The following is a 22,113-nucleotide window of genomic DNA, read 5'->3' as shown; positions in this document are numbered from 1 at the left end:
CAGCACAGCCCTGAGCAGACGGACCCACGTCCTTTGCTTGTTATCGCAGCCCTGTGGCCCATGGGGCTGCCCTGGGAGCTGCGGTTTCTGAGCCACGGTGGTTGCCGCTTCAAATATTCCCTCAGAAAATCTTGACATAGCATCTTGCTTTTCAAAGGGAAGAAAAAAAAAGACAACCCACCAAATGAAAACAAACAAACACAAGAAGACCAAGCCAAGAAAAACAATCAGCCCCCTCAGTACTAAGGGAAAAATAGAGACAGGAGTCATAAAGGCAAATGTAATTAGGAAACATATGAGAAGATTCAAAAAAGTTCAAAAGAATATGAACAAGGAAATGTATAAAAAGTAAATAAAACACATTGTTTAAAAATGTTTCATATTAGACTTCCCCTATAAATGTTTTACTTTTTATTTTATAGATTTCATGCTATTCTAATCAACTTTATTTTTGTAACTTCACAACTGAAACTGCAAACCTTACAGCCTGTTTTCACATTTCTGGTGTGTCCTGTCAATCTTTTATTTCTCTCTAGATGGGGGGGAAATAAAGTCAATGAAGTGAGCCAAAAAAAATTCTAATTTCAAAACTTTTATAGAAATTTCTCCTGAAGAAACTCAGGCACCACATCATGGAAAGATCATAAAGGTTTGGTGAAAACAGTTCCAACTCCTAGACAAATCAAAGACTAAATAGTTTACTATTGCTTAAGAAGAGTACATAAACTTGTAAAGGATATTAATGAAGGTGTAAACTCTTACTGAGGAAAAACAAATCTTTGCTGTAGAGGACTGGGCTATTAAAACAAAGCAAACACAACACCTCATCTGCCAGGCCTTAAACTGTGCCAGAACATCGGAATTAGAGAAGCCAGGTAATCTAAAAAACGATTTAGAGATGCAAGGCTTTTGCTGGCCTGCAGTCATCTGGATGAAGGTCCCATCTCATCTTTACAATCAAAGAGTTAACTCTGATGTCCCAGCACAAATAAGTAAATGTGGGATAATTAGGAAACAAATTCTGCAAACATCTTGAAAGGGGCTGGAGACCTTTGATCTTTATAGAAAAGAAAACATTACAATACAGTCTAGCTTTTGGGGTCTGCACACATTTTATACCAAGGCAGAGGATGGTATCTTTCTTAAAAATCAAGTAACACCTAATTCCATCATACCCTAATTATCTTAACTGATTTCATATGTCTAAAGGTATTTCACCAAAAGATTAGAGTAGAAAGAGGGACTGACAAAATAATTAAATATGCAATTTGCCAAGCTTGGGCAATATGGCTTTGAAATCACCTTTTCAGGAAGTTTTACAGCTTGTTCATTGACATATATATTGCAGCCTTCAGATTCTTATTTAAGCTCTTTTGATTACTTTAATGGATTAATACCCGAGTACCATCAATGTAAAATCTAATACTCAAGCCTGTTTCTAATTTGCCAGAAGTTGCACTAGTTTCCTTTTGGTGTTATGATAAGAAAAAGTAATCTGTACCTTGATACATATATATTTTCTTTTAAATCATAGAATTCCTTCTTCCAAAATAGTTCTGCAAATACAGAAACAGGCCTCTATCTAGTCTCTATTTTGGTTATGTGAAGTCCTTTCATGTTTTCTAAGTTTTAGGTGACCTAACCACCATACACACAGCCATCAACAACACGTGGGGTGGTGTTTTCTACCAGGATAGTGCAGAATTGCCACTCTAATCCTTTCAGATTTATTTTGAGAAAAAAACCCTTGTAATGATTTCATGTCTGGAGCCTTCACAGCTGAACCATTTTAAAGGGCACACAAACCAGCCAGCGCGGCAGCACCTGCCCCAGCGCCCCAGGAGACACTCTCCCGTCCTGCCCGAGGACGCGCTCGCCTCTGGAGCCGCCGCGGCTGCACCGACGGCTCCAACCGCACAGCACCAGACGGGACGGCGGCCCCGCTACGTTTCAGGGCCACCGGAAGACATTGCCGTGCTCACAAACAAGGTTTCTGTGTCCAGCAGGACGACACTGCCGTGCCCACAGATGGGGTTTCTGTGTCCAGCAGCCCTTGGTGAACGTCACCCATCCCAGCTCTCACTACAACCCGCAGTAACACATTTCACGGTATAATGGCACATGGTGTGAAGAACCACCTTCCTCGGCTTGTTTTGCACAGCACAACATGGAAATGTCTCACTCCTGCCACACACACACATATATCTATAGATACAGATATCTATCTATCTATATAAATATCTATCTCTCTCTACACACACCCCCAGCTTACCTGGCCCCTTGTTATTGAAAAAGCCAGGTATGGCTTTTCACCCTGATGAAATATAGGAACAACACTGCTGAAGTTAAGAGGTATTAACAAAATGAAGTGAAAAATATACATCTAGAAGAACTGATTTGGCCGTGGATACCCATAAACATCACTATTCAATTACAATTTGAGCATAAATCAACCAAACAAGTGTATAGCACAGAAAGGCAGCCAACTTCTCAAACACGTTAATCGGTAAATCTCACTTTACCTAATTCACCTACTGAGGCTTCTTGCTCTGCCCTGTGCAGAGACCAAAAACCATGCAGAATTCCTTGAGAAACAGCCTCCTCCTTCCACCACCCTCCGAGCCGCCCCGGCTCCCAGCGCGGCCCTGTCAGCGCCGGCGAGGCCCGCTAGGCCCGGCCTAACCCTGCACCTGCGGCCGGCGGCGCACACCGCTCCAGTTCAGTTTAAGTGTCATAAAACCACCATGAAAGACAAGCTTCAAACATTTAAATAGAAATTCAAGTTTAGAAAGGCACAATACTCCAAACACCAGGAAAGGAACAGGCCTTCAGCCGTTTCTCCAGAAGGCAACACACATTCTTTAAGGAAGAACAGGTTTTCTTGAGATTTAACAAAACAATCTAACCCAAACCAGCACAGCCTTTGCCTCTTCTAGAGGAATTCCAGCCTAATTGTAAACTTCTTCTGAAAGATGAAAAAATAATAGCTGGTACTCACCAGTTGGAAGAAGCAGCAGGAAGCAGCACCCCGAGGCAGCCACTCTGCAAGTGGCCACTAACTATCTCCACAGCTGGAGGAGATGACGAGAACAACCCCCCACAGCAGAACTCTGCCTCAGGTCGCTCCTTTTATTGTCAGTCAGAGCTGGGCCTTGCTGGCCTGCACCTGGCTCCCTTTCTCCGCGTGTCACGCTGGTTTCAGTGGGGCTCCTGGGTGCACCCTTCCTCCTGCTCCACAGACAGACACAGCACCGGAGGGCTGGGGTTGTTTTCCTGTTGGCTTTTTTCAGGTTTATTATTTCTCTGTTACACATTATCGTTTGAAGCCATCAGAAATGACCCAGGACAGGGCAAGTGCATGTGCTGACCACAAACACGTGTGCACTGTTCTTGGTTAGAAAGGCCGTCCGTGGGTTACGTGACGGTCTCAGCGCGGGATGGGCTCTGGTCGCCGCCGCGCGCAGCTGAGGAAGCAGCGGGTGCCCAGGGCTGGCCCGGCTTGTCCCCGCCCGGGGACACGGCCGAGGTCACAGCTCGGCGCTTCACCAGCACCTCTGGAGCCGAGTCCCCGCCACGGGCAGCCTGAGTCCAGACGGGCAGGAGCGGCGCTGCCGCCACGGCGCTGCCGCCACGAGGCTGCCGCCACGGCGCTGCCGCCACGAGGCTGCCGCCACGGCGCTGCCGCCACGAGGCTGCCGCCACGGCGCTGCCGCCACGGCGCTGCCGCCACGAGGCTGCCGCCACAGCGCTGCCGCCACGGCGCTGCCGCCACGAGGCTGCCGCCACGGCGCTGCCGCCACGGCGCCGCCGCCACGGCGCTGCCTGCTGCGGAGCCCGCCTGGGCTGGACGGCGCTGGTGCCAGAGGGTCAGGTGCAGAGGGCTGGGGAAGCAGGAAAAGAATATTGCTGCTTTGATGCCGAGACATAGTTCAGGACCTGTTTATTTATTAGTGTCCATAAAGTTTCACCAAGTGACACACCTTAGGATTAAAAATATATGTAAAGTCACAAGTGTTCCCTGGAAGCCACAGTTCAGTAAACGCCTTTAAAACCAGCTAATTGAACCACAACAGAGAGACACCAAACTGACGCAATCCTTTCCGTCTTTAAAATCATGCACATACACTATATATCAGGGTCAATTTATCACAACGTGCCCCTTCCTCACTGGTGCATAGCAAAAGGGAGTGCACAGACATATTTATAGCAGTCACTGCTTATCAGATGGTATAAATATGTCCGTGCTGAAGTAAATCAAGACACGGATGTGAAGCTCGGTGACCCATGGCGGGAAGGAAGTGCCGCGGAGCCCCGGGCGCGGGTGCCTCCGCGGCACGGTCCGGCCGCCCGCCGCCGCGCACGGCCCGCCGGAGCCGCTCGGGGCTGCGGAGCGCGGGCGCTGCCGCCGCTGTGCCCGGGGCTTTTTCTTTCGTACTCACACTACTGAGTGAATGGAGAGGATTAGAAGGAGCCCACTCTGTATTCTCCTTCTGACCATTCCTCTGCAGCTGTTTACCTAATTGCATTTTGAATATAATGAAGCTGCCCAAGACAAGGGTTTGTCTCGGGTTATCCTAGTCAGGTCGTGGACCTGCCTCCTGTGACAGCAGTGGTAAGGCACCATTAAGGCATGTCGTGCTCCTCTGCTGAACAAGAGAAATAACAAATGGTTTCCCTAAACTTTTAGCTGTTACCAATTCACTCTAACCTGATTGGCACTGTTGTCCAAATTCTAAACATCCCTGCAGCTGAAAAACCCCAAGGAAACTTCCAGATAGTATGGGATTAAGAAAAAAAGACAACCAAGTGAGTTTCCCATTAGCCATCGCTTGTAGGAGCACAATATCTGGCACATCCCCAGGTACAGAAATAGGCTCAGAGTGAGGTGGTGCACAGGACAGGGACACTTGTGGTTTAGGGTCATTTCTTTGCTCACTTGTGCATCTTGTATCTCCTGCAGCCTTGGGAAACTGCTGAGATTTGAGGTTTGCCAAACTGAGAATACAAACATATTGATAGGAAAATGAGTTTAACTTTCAGACAGCAAAACATAATAATTCACAAATCAGCAGAAGTCTTGGGACAGCGGCTGGTGGTGCAGAATTCACAAAAGAATTACAAAAACTGCACAGAACTGGCTTGTTAAGATGACTACTTAGCAGGCAAAAATGCCAGCAAACACTACAAAAATAGAGCTGCTATGTTTCCTTATGGGGACCATTTCAGATAACACCCACTCCTGTGCCTGGACAGTTAGGGCCTTCTAAGAATAAACTGATTAAAGAACATTTTGCAACCTATAAACCTTGTGCAGTTTAAAAGAAGTCTTTTAACCTTGGAGGTCTTATTTTCCTTAATAAGAAGTTGGGAAACCCCTCGCTTTCCCCAGTTTGATCAGCTCATTAACGGACTGACAATATCTCAGGAGCTGCTGATACCCAATGCTTTAATAATAACATCTGCTGACTTCCTCAGGGCCCTTTTCAGAAGAAATTAGGTACAGGTCTGCATGCCAAAGCAGGCAGGGATGTCATGAATCTGCGTCCAGCTGGGAGCAGCAGACAGGCTGCAGATCCACTGTGCCGCAGCCGCGAGGTTTGTCCCGTCCCCATCGCTGCGCCTGCTCCGCGGCCCCCGCCCCGAGCATCGCCCTGCGCGGGGCCGGGGGTGTCACCGACAGGGCTGCTAACTGCTGCGGGATTTTTTTAATCTAGTTTCCTATGAAAACAAGGTTCCTGTGATCCCTGTATGCTTGTCTGTCTGCCTGTCCTGCCCAATAACTTTGAACTCTTTTCTTTACTGATTTAAACCAGATTTCACAGAGAGGTAGAAGTCTCAAGGATAATTGAGTTCCTAAAAGTTTCATATAAATAGGCATTTGGGCAGAAAAAGGAATTTAGAATTAGAGCAGGCAAAAAGTTTGCATTAAGGGCTTAGAGTCCATCGACTGGTTTCTGCTGAGTGCGACAGGTCACTGCTGGGAGACTGTGGGAAAAGTTTTAGGTGTAGGTGGGAAGAGCAGAAAATCTTTGTGTAATTCAGATAAAAGTCAGCAGGAAACCACCTCCATTACCTCCGGCGCTCACAAAACAAACTGGTTCTCACGTATCCCCAAAGTTTGTATTCAGTTTTTGCTGGCAGGGTGGCCCAATTCATGGACACGATGGCCTTGTCCCAGTCAGTGGTGAACTATAAAATGAAGGAGCTGATCTCCAGGCGCTGCCAGCAGCTCTGACTGGGGCTAAACCTTCCTGGAAAGGCCTTTTTCTGACTCCGAAAAGCAAGATTTTAGCTATAACTGCAAAGAAAGAAACAAATGAAGGATGATGTGTTTCTTTCCAACGTGTGGCTGCAGTTACTCGAGGACAGAGGTAACATGCGGGGTTTCACAGCAACGTTTGGATCACAGGTCAGTTTGCAATCACGTGAATCAGCAGCTTCACATCGCACTCGCCAGAACCAGCCCCTTCTCCCTGCTGTGGGGGCTCCCACTCCCGAACCTTCCCCTGGGTGACAACGGGCACAGGTGCCACCTGCCGCCACCACCGCGCTGCTGCACAGGGCGGCTCGGAGCCCGGGGCAGCGGGGGCAGCAGCAGCGGCAGCCGTGGCAGCGGTGGCGGCAGCGGTGGTGGCAGCAGCGGCAGCGGGGGCAGCAGCGGTTGTGGCAGCGGTGGTGGCAGCGGTGGTGGCAGCGGTGGTGGCAGCAGCGGCAGCGGGGGCAGCAGCGGCAGCCGTGGCAGCGGTGGCGGCAGCGGTGGCAGCAGCGGTTGTGGCAGCGGGGGCGGCAGTGGTGGTGGCCGCTGGTGACAGCTCCGGGCCGTGTGGCCATCGGGTCCCCCTCTGCCTGTGTTGTCCCTCCCTGGGACTCTGGGCACGGACACGTGTTATTTGATTTCAGGTTTCTTCACTCACTCATGTTCACTTTGGAGGAACCCCCAAGGATCCACTTTAGTCCTGTTGAATGATGGATGTTAAATCGGGGCCTAGAATATGTAACTGCAGCCGACCTTCCCGAGACACCCTCAGCTGAGCACATCGCGTTCCCGAGGCTGCTCCCGGCAAAGCCCCTCGACCGGGATCACCCCGCTTTGGTCCGGGCTGCTTCCAGCAGCCCAGGCTGGCAGCGCGTGGCACAGCGTTGCTCCTGCACCTGTGCAGGTACCGGCTGCAAACCTACGGCACAGGACGGTCTCCATCGTATGAGCTGGTGGGAAGACTGTAAAATAAAATCTGGCAGAGCAGCTGGATGAATACTCAGTTTAATTTAAGATCCAACACTCACAAGTCAAACTACAAAGTGGTCCCACTTGGGGTATTCTTGCAGTTTTTGGTTTAATTGAGCAAAATTCTAGAGGTCAGATTTCACCCTCAGCATAAGTATGTCATGAGACTTCCAGCATTTCTGGTGGAAAAAAAAAAACCAGCCTAGAACCTGTTTCCTCTGGAGAATTGCACTGCGGTTTGATCGGGCTTTTTCTCCTTGACACGCCGCCCGTTTTATTAACTTCTGCTTTGCTTTAAAAAGAGGCATCTACCATTTTGCTTCCCTGAAGAAGCTCATAATGTTATAATTCAAGTGTCAGGACAGATTAGGTTAAATGTACTGTGTGATTCCCAAAGGAAAACAAACTTCCAAACATACTCTATTTGCCTTGTTACATGTCATGGATTGCATTAGAGCTGAACATGTAATTCTGTCGCCTAATGTGTTAAAGTTGGCATGAATTTTATTCTCTGTGCAAGGTGAGAAATTACTTAGCTAACAAAACATTTCGTTCCCCTCTCTTTGCGTTCTTTCTTTATGAGATTCTGAAATGTGACATTTTCACAAAAAAATCCCTGCACTTATTTGTGAAAAATGTATATTAAAACCAAAACACATCAAATGGAAAGAAATCACAGATGGTTTTATTCACAAGCAGTAGAATTAATGGCCTTCCCTACTCTTTATAAATATTGGAAGCAGATGAGTTCATTACTATTTCACTCTAATAAAGAAAGCCTGCTTTATTTTGACAAGACATCTACTTATCTAGTGTTTCTACTGAATAATAAATCTATTTTCTTTGAAAAATAAAAGAAAGGTTATCAATAAACAAAAACCTGCCTAGAAAATTTGTCAATCAAAAAAAACCCCCAAAATCATTGTTTCTGATAATGCAGAAATGGAATTCAAGGGATTTTGAAAATGTCACTAATTTTCAGAATAGAAAGTTTTGAAATGTTTACTTTGTGGTTGGCTTAAATTTTTACATCTTTCAACAAAGCAAGCAGAAAAGTGAAAACATCTGAAAAGGCTTTTGAAAAGAAAAGAGTCAGCACAAGCTGGATGAAGCTGTGGGCTCCTTTATCTTCGAGAAATCTGCACACATGGGGCAGAGTTTAGGGCGTTTTTTCAGCTCCGCATGCAAACGCTTCCCCATTCAGCCTTCCAGACCCTCCCCATGCTGGCAGCGGCTCCTGCGGATCAACAGCCGCCGGGGGAGGCAAAAGCTGAGTCATTTTTAACCCCGAACAACATTCACCGATGTGGTCATCTTGTTAGTCATGGAAATCCTGTGTTATTTCTATTTATGCTCCTTTCAACACTTATTAACCAAGAGGGAGGGAGGTTTTATTGTAAACTGCAGAAGATGTTTATCCTCTCCAGGGCCATGACAATCAGTTACATGGCTTATCCATCATTTCAGAGAAAGGAAAAGATTTTGAGAAACTCCCAGGGCAAGTTAATTTTTAAAGCCGTAGGAGGGAGAGGAGACAAGAAAACAAACACCACCAAAGCCACAGGCACACAAAGCCCAGCACAGCCCCAACGCCACGGGGCCCGGCCCTGTGCCCGCTGCTTCCCCCGCGACAAGAGGGGATTTCCTGGGGGGAACGGCTGGAGACACCTCGCTGGAGACAAACAACCGCTCCCGGGGCCGGGAGCACCAAGCTGAGCAGGGGAATTAGACATTTTCCTTAGAAAACAAATTCCGCGAACAGACAACATAAACCAGCTCTGGTCTCGCTCTCTTCTCATCCCCACCACTTTGTGCCTTTGAACACCACATGCACGCTCCAGCTCTGGTCTTCGAGCAGAACAGCCCTGGCCAAAGTGTCACCGGTGTCTGGAGGGACAGCCAGGGATGTCTCCTGGAGCAGCAGGGAAGAGGGAGGACGATGCCTTTGCTTCCCCGGGCTTTCAGCATCTCCTAACGACAGAGACCCCTTCCAGCTCATCACCACCAGCAACAACGCTTTGGATTACAGCTGCTTCAGATTTGGTGAAGGATTAATTTTTTTTTTAACATTCAACAATTACTTGAAGATTCTGAGCAGCTGAATTAGGAAATGCAAAGATCAGAGGCCGAGCAGAAATACTAGGATTTCAGTAAAGCCTGGAGTGTTTCAGCAGCAGCGCAATCCCCGAGGCCTCACGGCAGCAGCGCCGGTCACCAGCGGGATGAAGGGCAGCACGTGGTCCCGGGTCCAACCGCAGACACACAAGGGCTGGGGACGCGGCTCCTCCCCGGCAGGCGCCCGGAGCTCGCCTGGATTTCCAGGCAGCAGATGAGCAGCACCACGCGGCTCCACATGCGGCAGAACTGAGGCCACGTGCAGCAGCAACAGCTCTTTAGGCAGGAGTGGCTTTGACGCTCGCAGGCGCGCGGCTCAGCGGTGGCTCTGCGGCAGCTCCGTCCTGCACACCGCACGCCAACACGGGAAGACGTGAGCTGGTGCACCGGACGGGCTCACTCTGGTTTATGTCCCTCCTGCACCGTCGCCTCCCGGCCGGGATATTCAATCAGGTGGCGGCGACGGCTCCCACAGCAGCTCCGAGATGCAGTTCCTTAGGTTTTGGTGGAACAAATGGTACTCACTTTCAAAAGGAGGTTATAAAAACATGTGCATGAAGAGAATATTGGGAACGTGGGTATTAATCTCCTTTAATTCAAAGACCACTCAAAATAGGTGAGACAGAAATATTGGCTGGGATGAGAGAAGATGCCAGAGGTCGTATTTTGCTCCACCAGCTTGGGTCAAGCTCAGAAGGATAATTTAGCACAAAGAATAACAATTTGCAGCTTTAGTGCTGTGGTATTGGCCTGTCCCCACCTGAGAAGTCCTTTTCCCTGCAGGGTCTTGCTGCCACCAGCCACGTGGGTACCGGCCGGCACAGCAGCCACCACCGCTGGGACCCGGCACCGCCACCAGCCCGAGCCCAGGGAACGGGCTCTGCCCTGAGCTGGGCGCTGCCCTCACTGGCACCCGCACCATCCCTGTGCCAGGGATTTTTGCCAGGTTTCGCCCCATCCTGCCCGGTAATGAGGTGTCTCCTCGCTGCTGGGAGGCGGCCAAAGGGACACCGTGTGGCCCCGTGCAAGCTGCACACTGCTGTCACCTGCTGGTGCTGACACACTGCGCGCTGCTGTCACCTGCTGCACGTGGCTGCTGCAGCCGCTGCTGCTCCAGCTGCAACGCCAGGCGCTCGAGAGGCCACCGCCGCCCTGAGCTGCGGCATCTCCTGCATCCAGCAAACCTGAGATCACATCCAGAAACAGAAGCGGCTCCAGGTGCCACAGCTACAACCACTACACAGCAGCTCAGTTCAGAACAAGCACCGACTATTCACTCCTGATGTTTGTAACCACTTTGGAAACACCCAGGTTTGCGGGCTGGGGAAGTCACTGCAGCGATGGTGCGGAGGGAAAAGAGCAGCTGGTACCAAGGGATGCCCCTTTCCGCTCCCGTGAGGCAGAGCTGCAGCATTTTAGGCTTCTTGTATTCCAAATTTAAAACACACACAAAGCACAGCGAACAAACTGATTAAAACAAGTTTTATTTAACAAATTATATTAAGAATACAGACTAAGTTATCACACAATGAAACTTCCCTTTGTAAAATACAGGAGGGTCATCTAAAATAAATATAAAACGTAGTAACATTCATAAGATTAATGCACAGTAAATTCACTTTCAATAACCCAACAAAATGCATAGCATCTTAAAAAAACACTTTGCAACTGCATAAAAGGTTTCTCTTTTCCATTTGCATGATGACATTTAAAACTGTTGCTGTTAGGAAACAATTTCACAATAAATGACCAGAATATCCAAACTGTTTGGTTTCCCTGTATTGAATGAATTGAGCAGCACCTTACTGAGCTTTTTGAGGAGCAGAGGAGCACCCTCGCTGCTGCAACGCTGCCGCGCCCGAGGCTCAGGACAACTCACGCCGACACCGCTCGGGCTGTTCGGCAAGGCGGGCGGCTGAGGTAAGGATGCGATGGCAGCGAGAGGCGCGAGCCCTTGGGACCAGGACCGGGAGCGGTGCAGGGTGAGCTGCGCTGCCAGCCCCGTGGGCCCTGGGGACAGACGTGGGGACAGACCCCGAGTAGCCCGCGGGCAGCGGGGAGGTGAAGGCCAACGTGGGACCAGCCGGCGCCAAGGCACCGCATCCCATTTTCCCCCCCACTGCACCAGCATCCATCTGTCCACGTCGGAGCTTCTCGGGGCTCCGCGTGTGCGGGGTCAGGCTGAAGAGCTCAGGAAACCAGGGGGACAGGGGCAGGCATGAAACCGAAGAAGCCCAAAGCTACAGACTAGCAACAACCTCTCACTACACAGGAGGCTCCCGGGGATCCTCTCCTACAAACACGGTGGGCAAACTCGGTGACAGTCAAAGGAAAAAAGTCTGACAAAGTTTATTCCTATGTAACTACAGCTACAAGATGCTCCCACAGGGAAGACACCGACTACATCTGTCCACACTTGAATTTTATCACAAAGTTCACACTCTACTTTCTGGACTGATTTCTTGCCTTTCCATCGTTAGCACAGCAGACAGCACAGCCCGGCCTGGCCGGCCCGCGAGTCACCGCGGCACACGACCTGCTCTTTGCCGCGAGAAATCCAGGAGGCAGTGTGTCACCACTAATTCACATCAGGTGTATTTTACAGTAAGCAAACCCCTCACTACTGCTTTTCTGTCTCTGTTGCACACAAACGATAATTTGGCAAACTGATTTCTCCATCAGCCACAAGATTAAGCTACCTAGAGACTAGTTTTGTCCTAGAAATAGAGGAAAGGTAACCAAGCACATCTGATAAAGCTCTGTAAATCCACTTTTGCTGCTCTCCATTGACTCATCCCCTCCCCTTACACTCCAAAGGCTTCTCTACAGCCAGACAACATTCACATCAGGCTCCCTGACTATTTATTGCCTGGGCCAATGCTACCACAGTTGCCTTTTGGCCAGGGAGGGAGCAAGATGCAGAGATGCTGGTACCGGGTCTGGCACTTGCCAACGAGGAGGACCTGCTGCGAGGACGCAAGGACCAGCCTTGCAAGGACCAGCTGCGAGTACCGAGGTTAAGGAATAGCAAATAAAACCTGCCTGTGGAAACGCTGATCTGATGCTCAAGATCTTGGGAATTCAGAGGTGAAATAAAAAAGCTTTCCATAATTGGTGGACTGAAAAGACAACACGTAACGGTGAACCACCCTGCGCTGTGTCTCACGGTGCTCCCCAGCGCTGGCTCTGAACCCTCTCCCCTCAGGACATGCCCAGTTTTCAGCCTTTGTCAGCTGGTCTGGGAGCTCAGCTGGCTCTCAGCAGCTGCAGCTCTTTGCTTAAAACACCTCTGTTGCATTTGTACCACGAGAACTGCTGTTGGACTATCTGTGCTTGCAGTATCGGGTATCCTCGCAGAGTCACACTGCAGAAACGCTGTAAAGATCCAACTTGGCTTTCAAGTTTCTTTGCAGATGCACCCTGAAGCAGCTTTGCTAGGCCAGTGTAAGAGAGGGAAGAGTGAGAACCAACTATACAAATATATCCCGAAGATTTCAGAGATGCTTGTCCCAGCTCCATGTCCTGACAGCATTTAGAGCCATCCAGTGTTTCTTGTAGCTCACTGAAGAGAAAGCTGAGCTTGCGATCTTTAAGGCAGCTGAGCAAATGTAACTGTTGCTATAAATATAAAGCACCAATTTTATCTACTGATGCTCTCTAAGGTAAATCTCACAGGAAGGGACTCGAAGCCACCTGCCCGTTTTTCTGGGACGCAGCCAGGAGTGCCCCCCTGGGCCCTGGCCCGCTCCCGAGCGCTGCACCGCTGCCCGCCAGCCCCGGGCACGGGAACGGGCTGGGGGATCCCGGCAGCCGCCCCAACAAGCTCTGCCCCCGCACCCGCTGCGCTGCCCAGCCCCGCCAGAACAGGGACGGGCAGCCCTGGCAGCGCCGCGCGGAGCTTCGCCTACTGCGTGTCCACTGAGCCACAGGAGAAGCGATAAACGGATGCCACAGAAAACTACAGAACAAATGACAAGCAGAAAAATAGAAAGACAAAAGATGGATGAGATGGGCATAGTACTACAGCATGGAGTGGATTTGAACTTCAAGTGAACCTGAGTCGAATGACCAGGCTGCCATGGTGTGTTCATTTGTCGATGTCGGCGTCATCAATCTACCCTTTGTGAGCTTGGCGGTGAGGTCTGGCTTTGCTTTCCTGCAGGATAAATAAGAACTAAAAATGGTGCTGCAGCCTCCAAGTAAACGAACATATCCAAGGGGTCACCCAAACCTCCAGAGCTGGTGCAAATGGTGCAGCTTTAATTCTTTTGCCCAAATATGACACACCTGCAACCAAATCAGCCTTCACTTTCCAATCGTACAGCCTTGCTTTACTGAGGCAGCATCAGAAAATGATTTACCTGATTGGAAGAAGTTGAAGCAAAGACTCGGAATCAGTCTGTCCTGAATGTTACGGTAGTTTGTGCTTATTATCCCAGCAATATGGTATGGTGCCTTAAAACCAGAAATTAATCTTTGGACAAGAAATACTTTACATACGTACAGATAAAAAATACAAGCTGACAGTACAAAACCTACTGTTAGTCACCACGCTGTCCAACTAGAAAACGCGAGATCAATCAAAAGCAGTGCAAAGCAGGTCAGGGCGCACATATGACCCAGACTGAGCGCGGCAATACTGTTATTTGTTACTATGGCAATTGCATTTCAATAGGGTTAGCTAATCAGTATCTTACAATAGAAAAAGTTGTACGTTTTAACACTACTCAAAAATTGCCATTTTGCTGCCATGATGTAGCTTTGTTCTACAGCAGAGACTTGAAAAAGCAGCACGGAGTCAGATGGGCACTTCTAAATAACTTATTACAGCAACAGACTTCTCCAGGACATGCATTTGGCGGGGGAGCAAGCTAAGGTCAGCGAGCACAGGGAGGCTGAGTTCAGGGTTTAATGCATCTAGTCTCATCCTGCACCACGTCAGAGTTCAGTGCTTCCCCGCGAGTGCACCAGGGAACGGGCACATCTCTTGTTTTAGCAGCTGGTGGGGCAAGCATTGGAAAACTGTCCAAAGCATCGGGCAGGTGATAGCACCCAGGCTGTCAGCAGGGGCTCGGCGGGGCTGCTGCCAGCACCCAGCCTGGGAAGAAATACAGGACGTTTGTCACTCCAGGTCCTGACGGACACACGTACACCCTGTGCAAAGCAGGTGCTTCACCTCAGGAACTGCCGTGCAGCTGGTGCCCCCTGCGCCCTCCGCCTTGGCAGTGCGGGGATGGGCCCAGGGCGGCTCTGAGCAGCGATCCCAGCTCTGCCAGCCCAGCAAAACCAAGGGATCCCAGCGCGGGGCTGAGCGCGGCCACGGCAGAGCTGCCGTGTGCCCGGACGCGGGTGGAGGAGACCAGGGCATCGCCGCGCTCGGCCTCCCCCGCCAGGCGTGCAGAGCCCATCAAAACTCCACGCCAGCGCGGTTGGGATGCCCAGGGGCCTGCAGATTCACCGGCCAGATCTTTTACTCTTCCTTAGTTTTAGGGCTCGCTGCTGAGCATCTCTTGATGGTCCGCGAGCTCATGGCTTGCTGTTTGCAGCAGTCTGTTACAGCTCTGGCTTCTGTGACGTTTCTGTCCTGCGGCAGGGGTTACAAAGTGGGGACAACCAAGGGGCTGCTGTCAGGCTCTGGTCACGTACTCACGTGGAGGCGTCTGCAGCAGCGGGGGGAGCTGCCAAAGGGCTGCGCAGTCCGAGGTGTGGAGCGGTGTGTGCAGGAGGAGGTGGTGCAGCACAGGGTGGGCGGCGATGGCAGGAGCCGAACTCTGCCGGGACGGCCCCGTGCCGTGTCCTGCTCAGTAGTATGCACGCACACGCTGCTCCGGCGCCGGCAGCCCCCTCAGGACTGCGGGACGGGTGGGCACCGCGTGGGGCTGGGCGGCAGCCGCGCCGCCGCGCTCTGCTCCGTCCGGAAGCTGTAGTCGTACTGCGGGGCAAAGCGAGAGAGAGGAACCGTGGGCATCGCCGATGCAGCCCGGGCCAGGGCGCATGGCCGCACAGCCACGCAGCCGTGCTCCTGGCCCGTGCTGGGACAATACCCCAAGTAGCACAACGAGATTAAGAACTGGGCTTGAGCACCCTGAGCTGTGACATCCTCTCTGCCACAGGCAGGGCCACAGTGGGGGAGCCGCTGGCACCGCCTGACCCCACACCGGTCAGTCCTGGGCAGGATTCACCCCCTTTCCCTAAAACTCAGCGTCAACACAAACATGACCAGACTAATCCTCCACGTAAAGCAGCTAGTCAGAAAGGTTCCCCTTTGCAGGCCTCACTTACACAAGCTAGTACCACCATAATTAACATTTTTGGTTTGGCAAGGTGCATGAAACTTCCTACAAACAAGACCTTCCACCTGACAGACACCCCAGCAGCTGGCTGGACGCTGCTGCAGGCAGGGACGTCCCTTCGTCCCTTCGCTGGCTGGACGCGGCCGTGCGGTCCTGGGCACCGCGGCGCGGGAGCGTGCCGTAGCAGTGCCATCTCGTGGCACGCTGTGGCACCCCGGCAGAGATCACACGGTCCAACTCGGCTAACGCAGGGTCACCAGAGCAGGTGGCACAGGGGTTTGAATGGTTCCAGAGAAGGAGCCTCCACAGCCACTCTGGCAGCCTGGTCAGGACTGCACCCTCGAAGGAAAGAAGTTTCTCCTCGTATTCAGATGGAACCTCCTGTGCTTCAGTTTTTGTCTGTTACTCCTTAAGGACGAGATGTCCCCGGGTGACTTTGCTGGCACCTGTCCCCAGCCACACATGTTGGGATAGAGCTGCGGAGTTGGATGTGCTGGCTGGGCCAGGGCTGCCACGGGCTTGTCCACGGTGCCGAGAGCCGTGGGAGCCGTGCGAGGGCTGCACACTTCTGGAGGGACGAGCTGGACCGGCTGCTCCAGCCAGCTCCCAGCAGACATGGACTTGCCCATCTCCGCTCCAACGCAGAAACCTCCCGTCTGTCCCGCTTCGTCACGCCAGGCAGCGGCGCGAGCGAGGCCACGGACGCTCCTGCAGCTGCCGCCGCCCCGAAAACCCCGACCCTGCGGCCGCGGCGACCCAGCCCCTGGGGCCGCGGAGAACCCGGGCCGGGCCGGGGGCACCCGCCGAGGGACCCGGGCGGGGCTGCCGGGGCGCGGCCGGCAGGGGGCGCGCGGGCGCTGCGGCGGAGCGGCCGGAGCCGCGGACCGGGGAGAGCCGGGGAGGGCCGGGGGGAGCCGGGGGGAGCCGGGGGGAGCCGGGGGGAGCCGGGGGGAGCCGGGGGGAGCCGGGGGGAGCCGGGGAGAACCGGGGGAAGCCGGGGGGGGAGCCGGGGGGAGCCGGGGGGGAACCAGGGGGAGTCGGGGGGGGAGCCGGGGGGAGCCGGGGGGGAGCCGGGGGGAGCCGGGGGGGGAGCCGGGGGGGGAGCCGGGGAGAACCGGGGGGAGCCGGGGGAAGCCGGGGGGAGCCGGGGGGGAACCGGGGGGAGCCGGGGGGGAACCGAGGGAGAACCGGGGAGAGCCGGGGGGGAACCGAGGGAGAGCCGGGGGGAGCCGGCGAGCACCGAGGGAGCACCGAGGGCAGCGCCGGGCCCGCTCCGGCCGCGCGCGGGGCCGCCTCCGAACCGGCACACGCGTCTTCATTAATTTTCTCTCAATGTCACGATGTCACAGCGAGCAGCACCAGCCCCAAGCTAAATAAGCAATAAGCCTCATTTTTCAACACACAAACACATAAAGATGTCAGCTCAAACTGTTTACTAATTAACACTTAAAAAGACACAAATTAGATATGCGTGGCTAAGAGCAATTATAATCAAGACGAATTTCTCTAGTCATTTGGGAACTGAAAAAAATGCCTAATTGCTGGAACCAATGTTTTAAAAACTGAAATCATGCCAGTTAGCAAATATGTTCATTTAACGAACATTTCATGTGACTACACTCTGGAGAATTGACTACAAACATGAGAACAAGGAAAAATATTTCTGTATAAAATTAAAATTTTAAGCTCCTTTAGATTTACAACTTCTTCATTAAATATACTTGCAAAGAGCAGCCCATGAAAACTTGTAGCAATTAAGTGGTTAAATGAACTGCCTTCCTTGTCAGTTTAAAAGGAATGATTAATATTAGATGCTCACTTTACTAATTAGACTCTCTGCAGACTTTTCGCTCAATGCCAAGCTGAGATGAGGACGGGGTGCACTTTGCAGCCCTGCACAGCCCGACAGCCGATCGCACTGCTACAGCCACGCAGCACCGCGGCCCTCGCTGCCACCGCGGTCCTTGCTGCCACTGCCACCTGCGCCATGTGCCTGGTGATGCTCCCCTGCGCAGCACCGGCAGGAGCAGCCAAACCAACCCCTGGGCCCTGTGGGGAGAGCCCGCAGCGCTGCGGGCTCCTCTGCGCCCAGCGTCCACCCGCACAGCCGGGGCAGACGGCAAAACTGCCTCCAGCGCGGGCTGCACCGCCTCGCCGTGCACCGCATCCTCACGCTCCGGAGGGCGCGGCGCAGTCCTGCTGCACGGACCTGCTGGCTGCAGGAGCGGCCTGAGCGTGCAGCACAGGATTTGTGCCCGTTTCTGTCAGTTTTCCTGACAGGGTGGAGTCCCTCCCTCAGCTCCTCTCGCAGCTTGGAGGATGGGTGCACACATCTGCAAATGTGGCGACAGAAAACAATAACTCTAGGAATTCTTTGGGAGTATTTTTTGCAAGGCATCTAGCTCCAGGGAAAACGTTCCCGCTGCTTTGGAAATCCGGAAGATTTGCTGTAATGGTGCTATTGCTTGCAAGGGAAATAAAGCCATGCAGAAATTCACAATATTTATATGCGTAGCTATCTATGTGCAGACAAGATGCTTCATCAAGGAATATGGGCTGCATAATTATACTTTTCATTACTCTGAAACATGCACAGCCTGTAACGGAAGAGGAGGGTGCCGGAGAGCCGGCAGGTATCAACCTCTCCTCCAAAGGCCGCACAGGCAGCCCCGGTGCCCGTGTCCCCGCGCTGCGCGGGCCTGCGAGGGGCACGGGTGGGGGCCACAGCCGCCCCTCTGGGGAGCGCCCCGAGCCGCCCAGACCTCTCCTGCATCAGGCAACACGCAGAGGGCTGCAGAAGCAAATCCATCGCCACTTTGCTTCCCCTCCGGCAAAATGGACCCGCTGGCCCATGCCCATTCTCGGACAAAATTTCCAGGTGGGCAAAGAGGATGTATTTAGGAAACTGGACTCACAATTGGAATCAAAAAGTGGAGAAGCCATAAAGAGTCTGGATGTTTTGCTATGCCATCTTCTTACACTCTGCCTTTAACCCAGCTGGTTGGCACAAGGTAAGATGTTTGTGACCAATGGAGCTGAAGAAGCACGTGCTGCTGAAACAATTTTCCTCCTGGTCCAAGCCTTCAGCTGAGACACAGCCCTTGCAGAGCAGGCGGCTGCTCGGCACCACACGGCCCAGTCACACATGTGCCAAAATGCTCCCTCGGGAGCACCAGACCACCCTCGGTTTGATGGTTGTCTGCTCCCCGAGCTCCTGGAAGACTCACACTCACTGGAAGTGCAGCCTGGTTTTCCTGGTAACAAGTTACCAGCACCATCAAACTGAAAAATGATGAAGTAGTTTACCTGACATTGCTTAATCAAGTTCATTTGCTTCCCTGAGATGCAAGAGGCAACCTAACACAAGCAGTACCCTGCTTGTAACACGTTTTGTTAATAAATGAGAAAGAAAAGTTAAGTAAGAAAGACATCTGAATTAAAAGGAGAGTAGCAGACTTTGCCGTTAGATTCAACACCTAAAGCTTCTTCACCCGGCACAGATTGCAGTGGACATTGCTAATTCTGAGTTTACTGTTTGACTCTGCATTGACTTTACGCACCAGCAGAGTCTTGAGAAAGACAAGAGAGACCTTTGCCACAAAGCAAGGGACCTTACAACGAGGTGAACACAGCTCTCATCACACTTTTGCTTACTGCCTGGCTGGCTACCTACCTCCTTCTCGATTTCTGCAAGGGTTTTGATTGTGATGCCCAAGAGATCAACCGGCTGCATCTGGCAAGAAAAACAAAAGAAAAAAAAAGAAACAGAAATGTCAAATTAAGGGGTTTTTTTTTGTTTTGTTTAATGTCAGCAAATATTCTCTTACCAGAAATTTACAGGCACCACCTGTAAACACATGCATAATCCTGTTTCTCAGCCCACCACACGTGTGAAGAAGACGACGGATCAGGGATAACAGCTCTAACGCCTTTCTCCCTAAGTGGGGACAGCTGACACCCATCCTGGTGTCACTTTGCACAGGTGGATGTTCAGCCACCTCGGTGCGGCAGGACGGCTGTCACCGGCAGGCACTGGTGACACCCTACGGATCGCTGTGGCCGCAGCACCGAGGTGTGAGTGGCAGCGCCTGCGGGAAGCCCGACCAAACTGACCATGTGGTGGCAATGGTGTCTAAAGGATCCGAGGGGAGGATTAGCACGACCTAATCTCTCTGCATTTGTCCTCGCAGCAGGGACTCCAGCTTTCTGGGAATAGCGGCCCATAAACAACGCTTTCAGAAAGGAATGGTTGTGAAAAACCACGTCCGGCTGCACACGCAGGTTGTGTCAGCAGGAAGAAGAAAGCACAATGTGAAAAATCAGATACAGATGACGGCTTGGTGTTTGCCTTAACAGCTTCTTGTAAATTGATTTTTAAAGAGATATTGTTTTAGGATCAGATGGATTAGGGAACTGGCAATGGGATGCCGAGCCTTTGAGCTCTGGATCACCAACTTAAACTAGCACTGGCTCAGGGATGCTCAAACTCATTCTGAATCAGTACAATCCAAGCTAAGAAACTAGAAATGCTTCCAGCACCATACAGTCTCATTGCTATTTGTATTTCTGACAGTAATAAACCTTCAACTCCCAGGACAATTCAGTTTTAGAAGTGATCTGGCAAAAGCCATTCATTCCCACCCTATGGGAAAGTATTGTCGCAACCCTGGGTCATCTCAAGCACTGTGCATGTATTAGGCCCCACAAAAGAAAAGCTCTCAGAAACAGATAGTTTGTGTCGATGCCTTGTGATCACTCTCCACAGAAGGATGAATTTCAGATGCTGGGAGAACAACAAAGGTGACTCACCCCTTCAGGAGCACAGGCAAACTTCTCCGAAATCATAAAAGGCACTCCATCCATTGCTGAAAGGGACAAAACGAGCAGACACGTCACATTTCCAGCTGACTTCTGACATGCAACTTCACACATTCCCAGTGACAGACCAAGTATTCATGGCATTGACACATGATTGATAGCTCGCAGAAGTTATCGCCAGCCTTTTCCTCCCTCTAGCCTGCCAGTGGTTTCCTTCTGTCCGAGACACAGCTGGGTTAGTCCCTACCAAATCAGGAATTCACAGAACCCTCCCTGCTCTATCCATATACAAGCACCCTCCCCGGCCCGGCCGCTGCCCGCGCCAGCTCAGCCGTGAGCAATGGAGCTCCAACACCTGCAAACCTCATCTGCAGGATGGACACCAACAGAGCACGAGGACAGACACAAGGACAGGACGGCCCACGGCACAGCCGCGTGCAACTGGGCCAATCTCGCTCTGTAGCACAACCTTAATGACGCTAAGAGCACCGTTTGCCTTTATGTCTCTTGTGTTTTCTTCTTAGACAGTGCAATGATGTTCAGTGGTTTTGTCTTGGTATCACCACCTTGGAGTCTTCACAGAAAGCCTCCCACAAGATGTGTCAGTACAAGGGAGACACCTATTTTTAAAACGTGTAACTCAGCAACTTCCACACGACTGAAAATGGCACATTTCTAAGGCAGAGTGCGGCCCCAAATATGCCCACTTTATTTCAGTTACACCTTTAACATCTTATGTCTTTAAATTTCAGCTCTGAAAGAAATAAAAACTTTAAACTAGAACAAATTTAAGCCCTGAAATGCCCTCAAGTAATCCTCAAATAGGGTTTTCTTCCACAAAGCATCTGCACCCATGAACCCGGTGTTTCTCTGCTTGCTGTTTGTAACTTCCATCAGCACCAGAGTTACCACACTAGTAATTTAACAAGCGTTATTTAATAATGCTTAGCATTTTACATTTGCTTTGTATATTTTTGGCTTAAAAAACCCCTTCCACTGGAATAATTTCATTATCAAAGGTGCTATGTGGCAGCCACAGAGCTACATGAAACAAAAGGAAACAGATGAAAAGCAGTATCACCAAATCCAGGAAGTTTTGAACCTGAAAGACCATCTGCATTTGTTATCCCGACAGAAACCTGCTTTGATCAGTCACACGCCGGCTTTTGTAAAGTGATTTAAAGAATAAGCTGTGATGAGCGTGCACGTTTCCCGGCAGCCTCGTCCGTCCTTTGGTCCTCGCGCGCTCCAGCCCCCCCGAGCTCAGAGCAAAGCGGCAGATGAAAGCAGGGTGTGCCAAAGGCTCAGCAGCGCAATTAGCACTCTCCTAAACAAACGAGCTTCAACAGAGCTGTAATTAAGCAGGCCTGTAATTAAGTATATGCCCTTTATCATAACGATCATGCTTAAAAATGGCATGATGCATGGAAGTGTGTTATTAATGCTGCACTCCCAAAGCGCAGGAGCGCGCACAGGAGCCGGCGTGTCAGGCCCGTCACGAGGCTGCTGGTAAAATACACTAAAAATAGAAATCGGAAAACAACATTCAGCGGCTCTTTTCACAGCCAGGCACTAGCAGTCATGAGGATTTAAACACCCACCAGCTCAGGAAACTTTACAGAAATAAAGCACCAGAGGCTGCCAGAGCCCCCCCCGGTGTGG

General features: G+C 51.3%; 1 protein-coding gene across 5 annotated transcripts in view; it reads right to left on the bottom strand.

Moving 5' to 3' along the window:
- Positions 1–10,851: 10,851 nt before the first annotated feature.
- MVB12B (multivesicular body subunit 12B) overlaps positions 10,852–22,113 on the bottom strand; it is a 56,452-nt gene continuing 45,190 nt past the window's right edge. For 2 of the 5 annotated variants that reach the window (XM_065648231.1, XM_065648232.1), the window contains 3 exons: positions 20,443–20,498; positions 19,307–19,366; positions 10,852–15,272 (listed from right to left, as the gene is read on the bottom strand). In XM_065648231.1, coding sequence (XP_065504303.1) covers positions 15,186–15,272; positions 19,307–19,366; positions 20,443–20,498 — 203 coding nt within the window. In that variant the 3' untranslated portion in view covers positions 10,852–15,185. Of the gene's footprint in view, positions 15,273–17,293; positions 17,967–18,606; positions 18,916–19,306; positions 19,367–20,442; positions 20,499–22,113 lie in introns of those variants that run through there. The other 3 variants (XR_010607262.1, XM_065648230.1, XM_065648229.1) reach the window with 3 other exon arrangements.

The sequence above is a fragment of the Caloenas nicobarica genome, chromosome 19 (genome assembly GCF_036013445.1).
Source record: "Caloenas nicobarica isolate bCalNic1 chromosome 19, bCalNic1.hap1, whole genome shotgun sequence".
Taxonomy (NCBI): Eukaryota; Metazoa; Chordata; class Aves; order Columbiformes; family Columbidae; genus Caloenas; species Caloenas nicobarica.
Note: the sequence above shows the minus strand (reverse complement) of the source record. Positions and strands in the feature narration are given on the sequence as shown.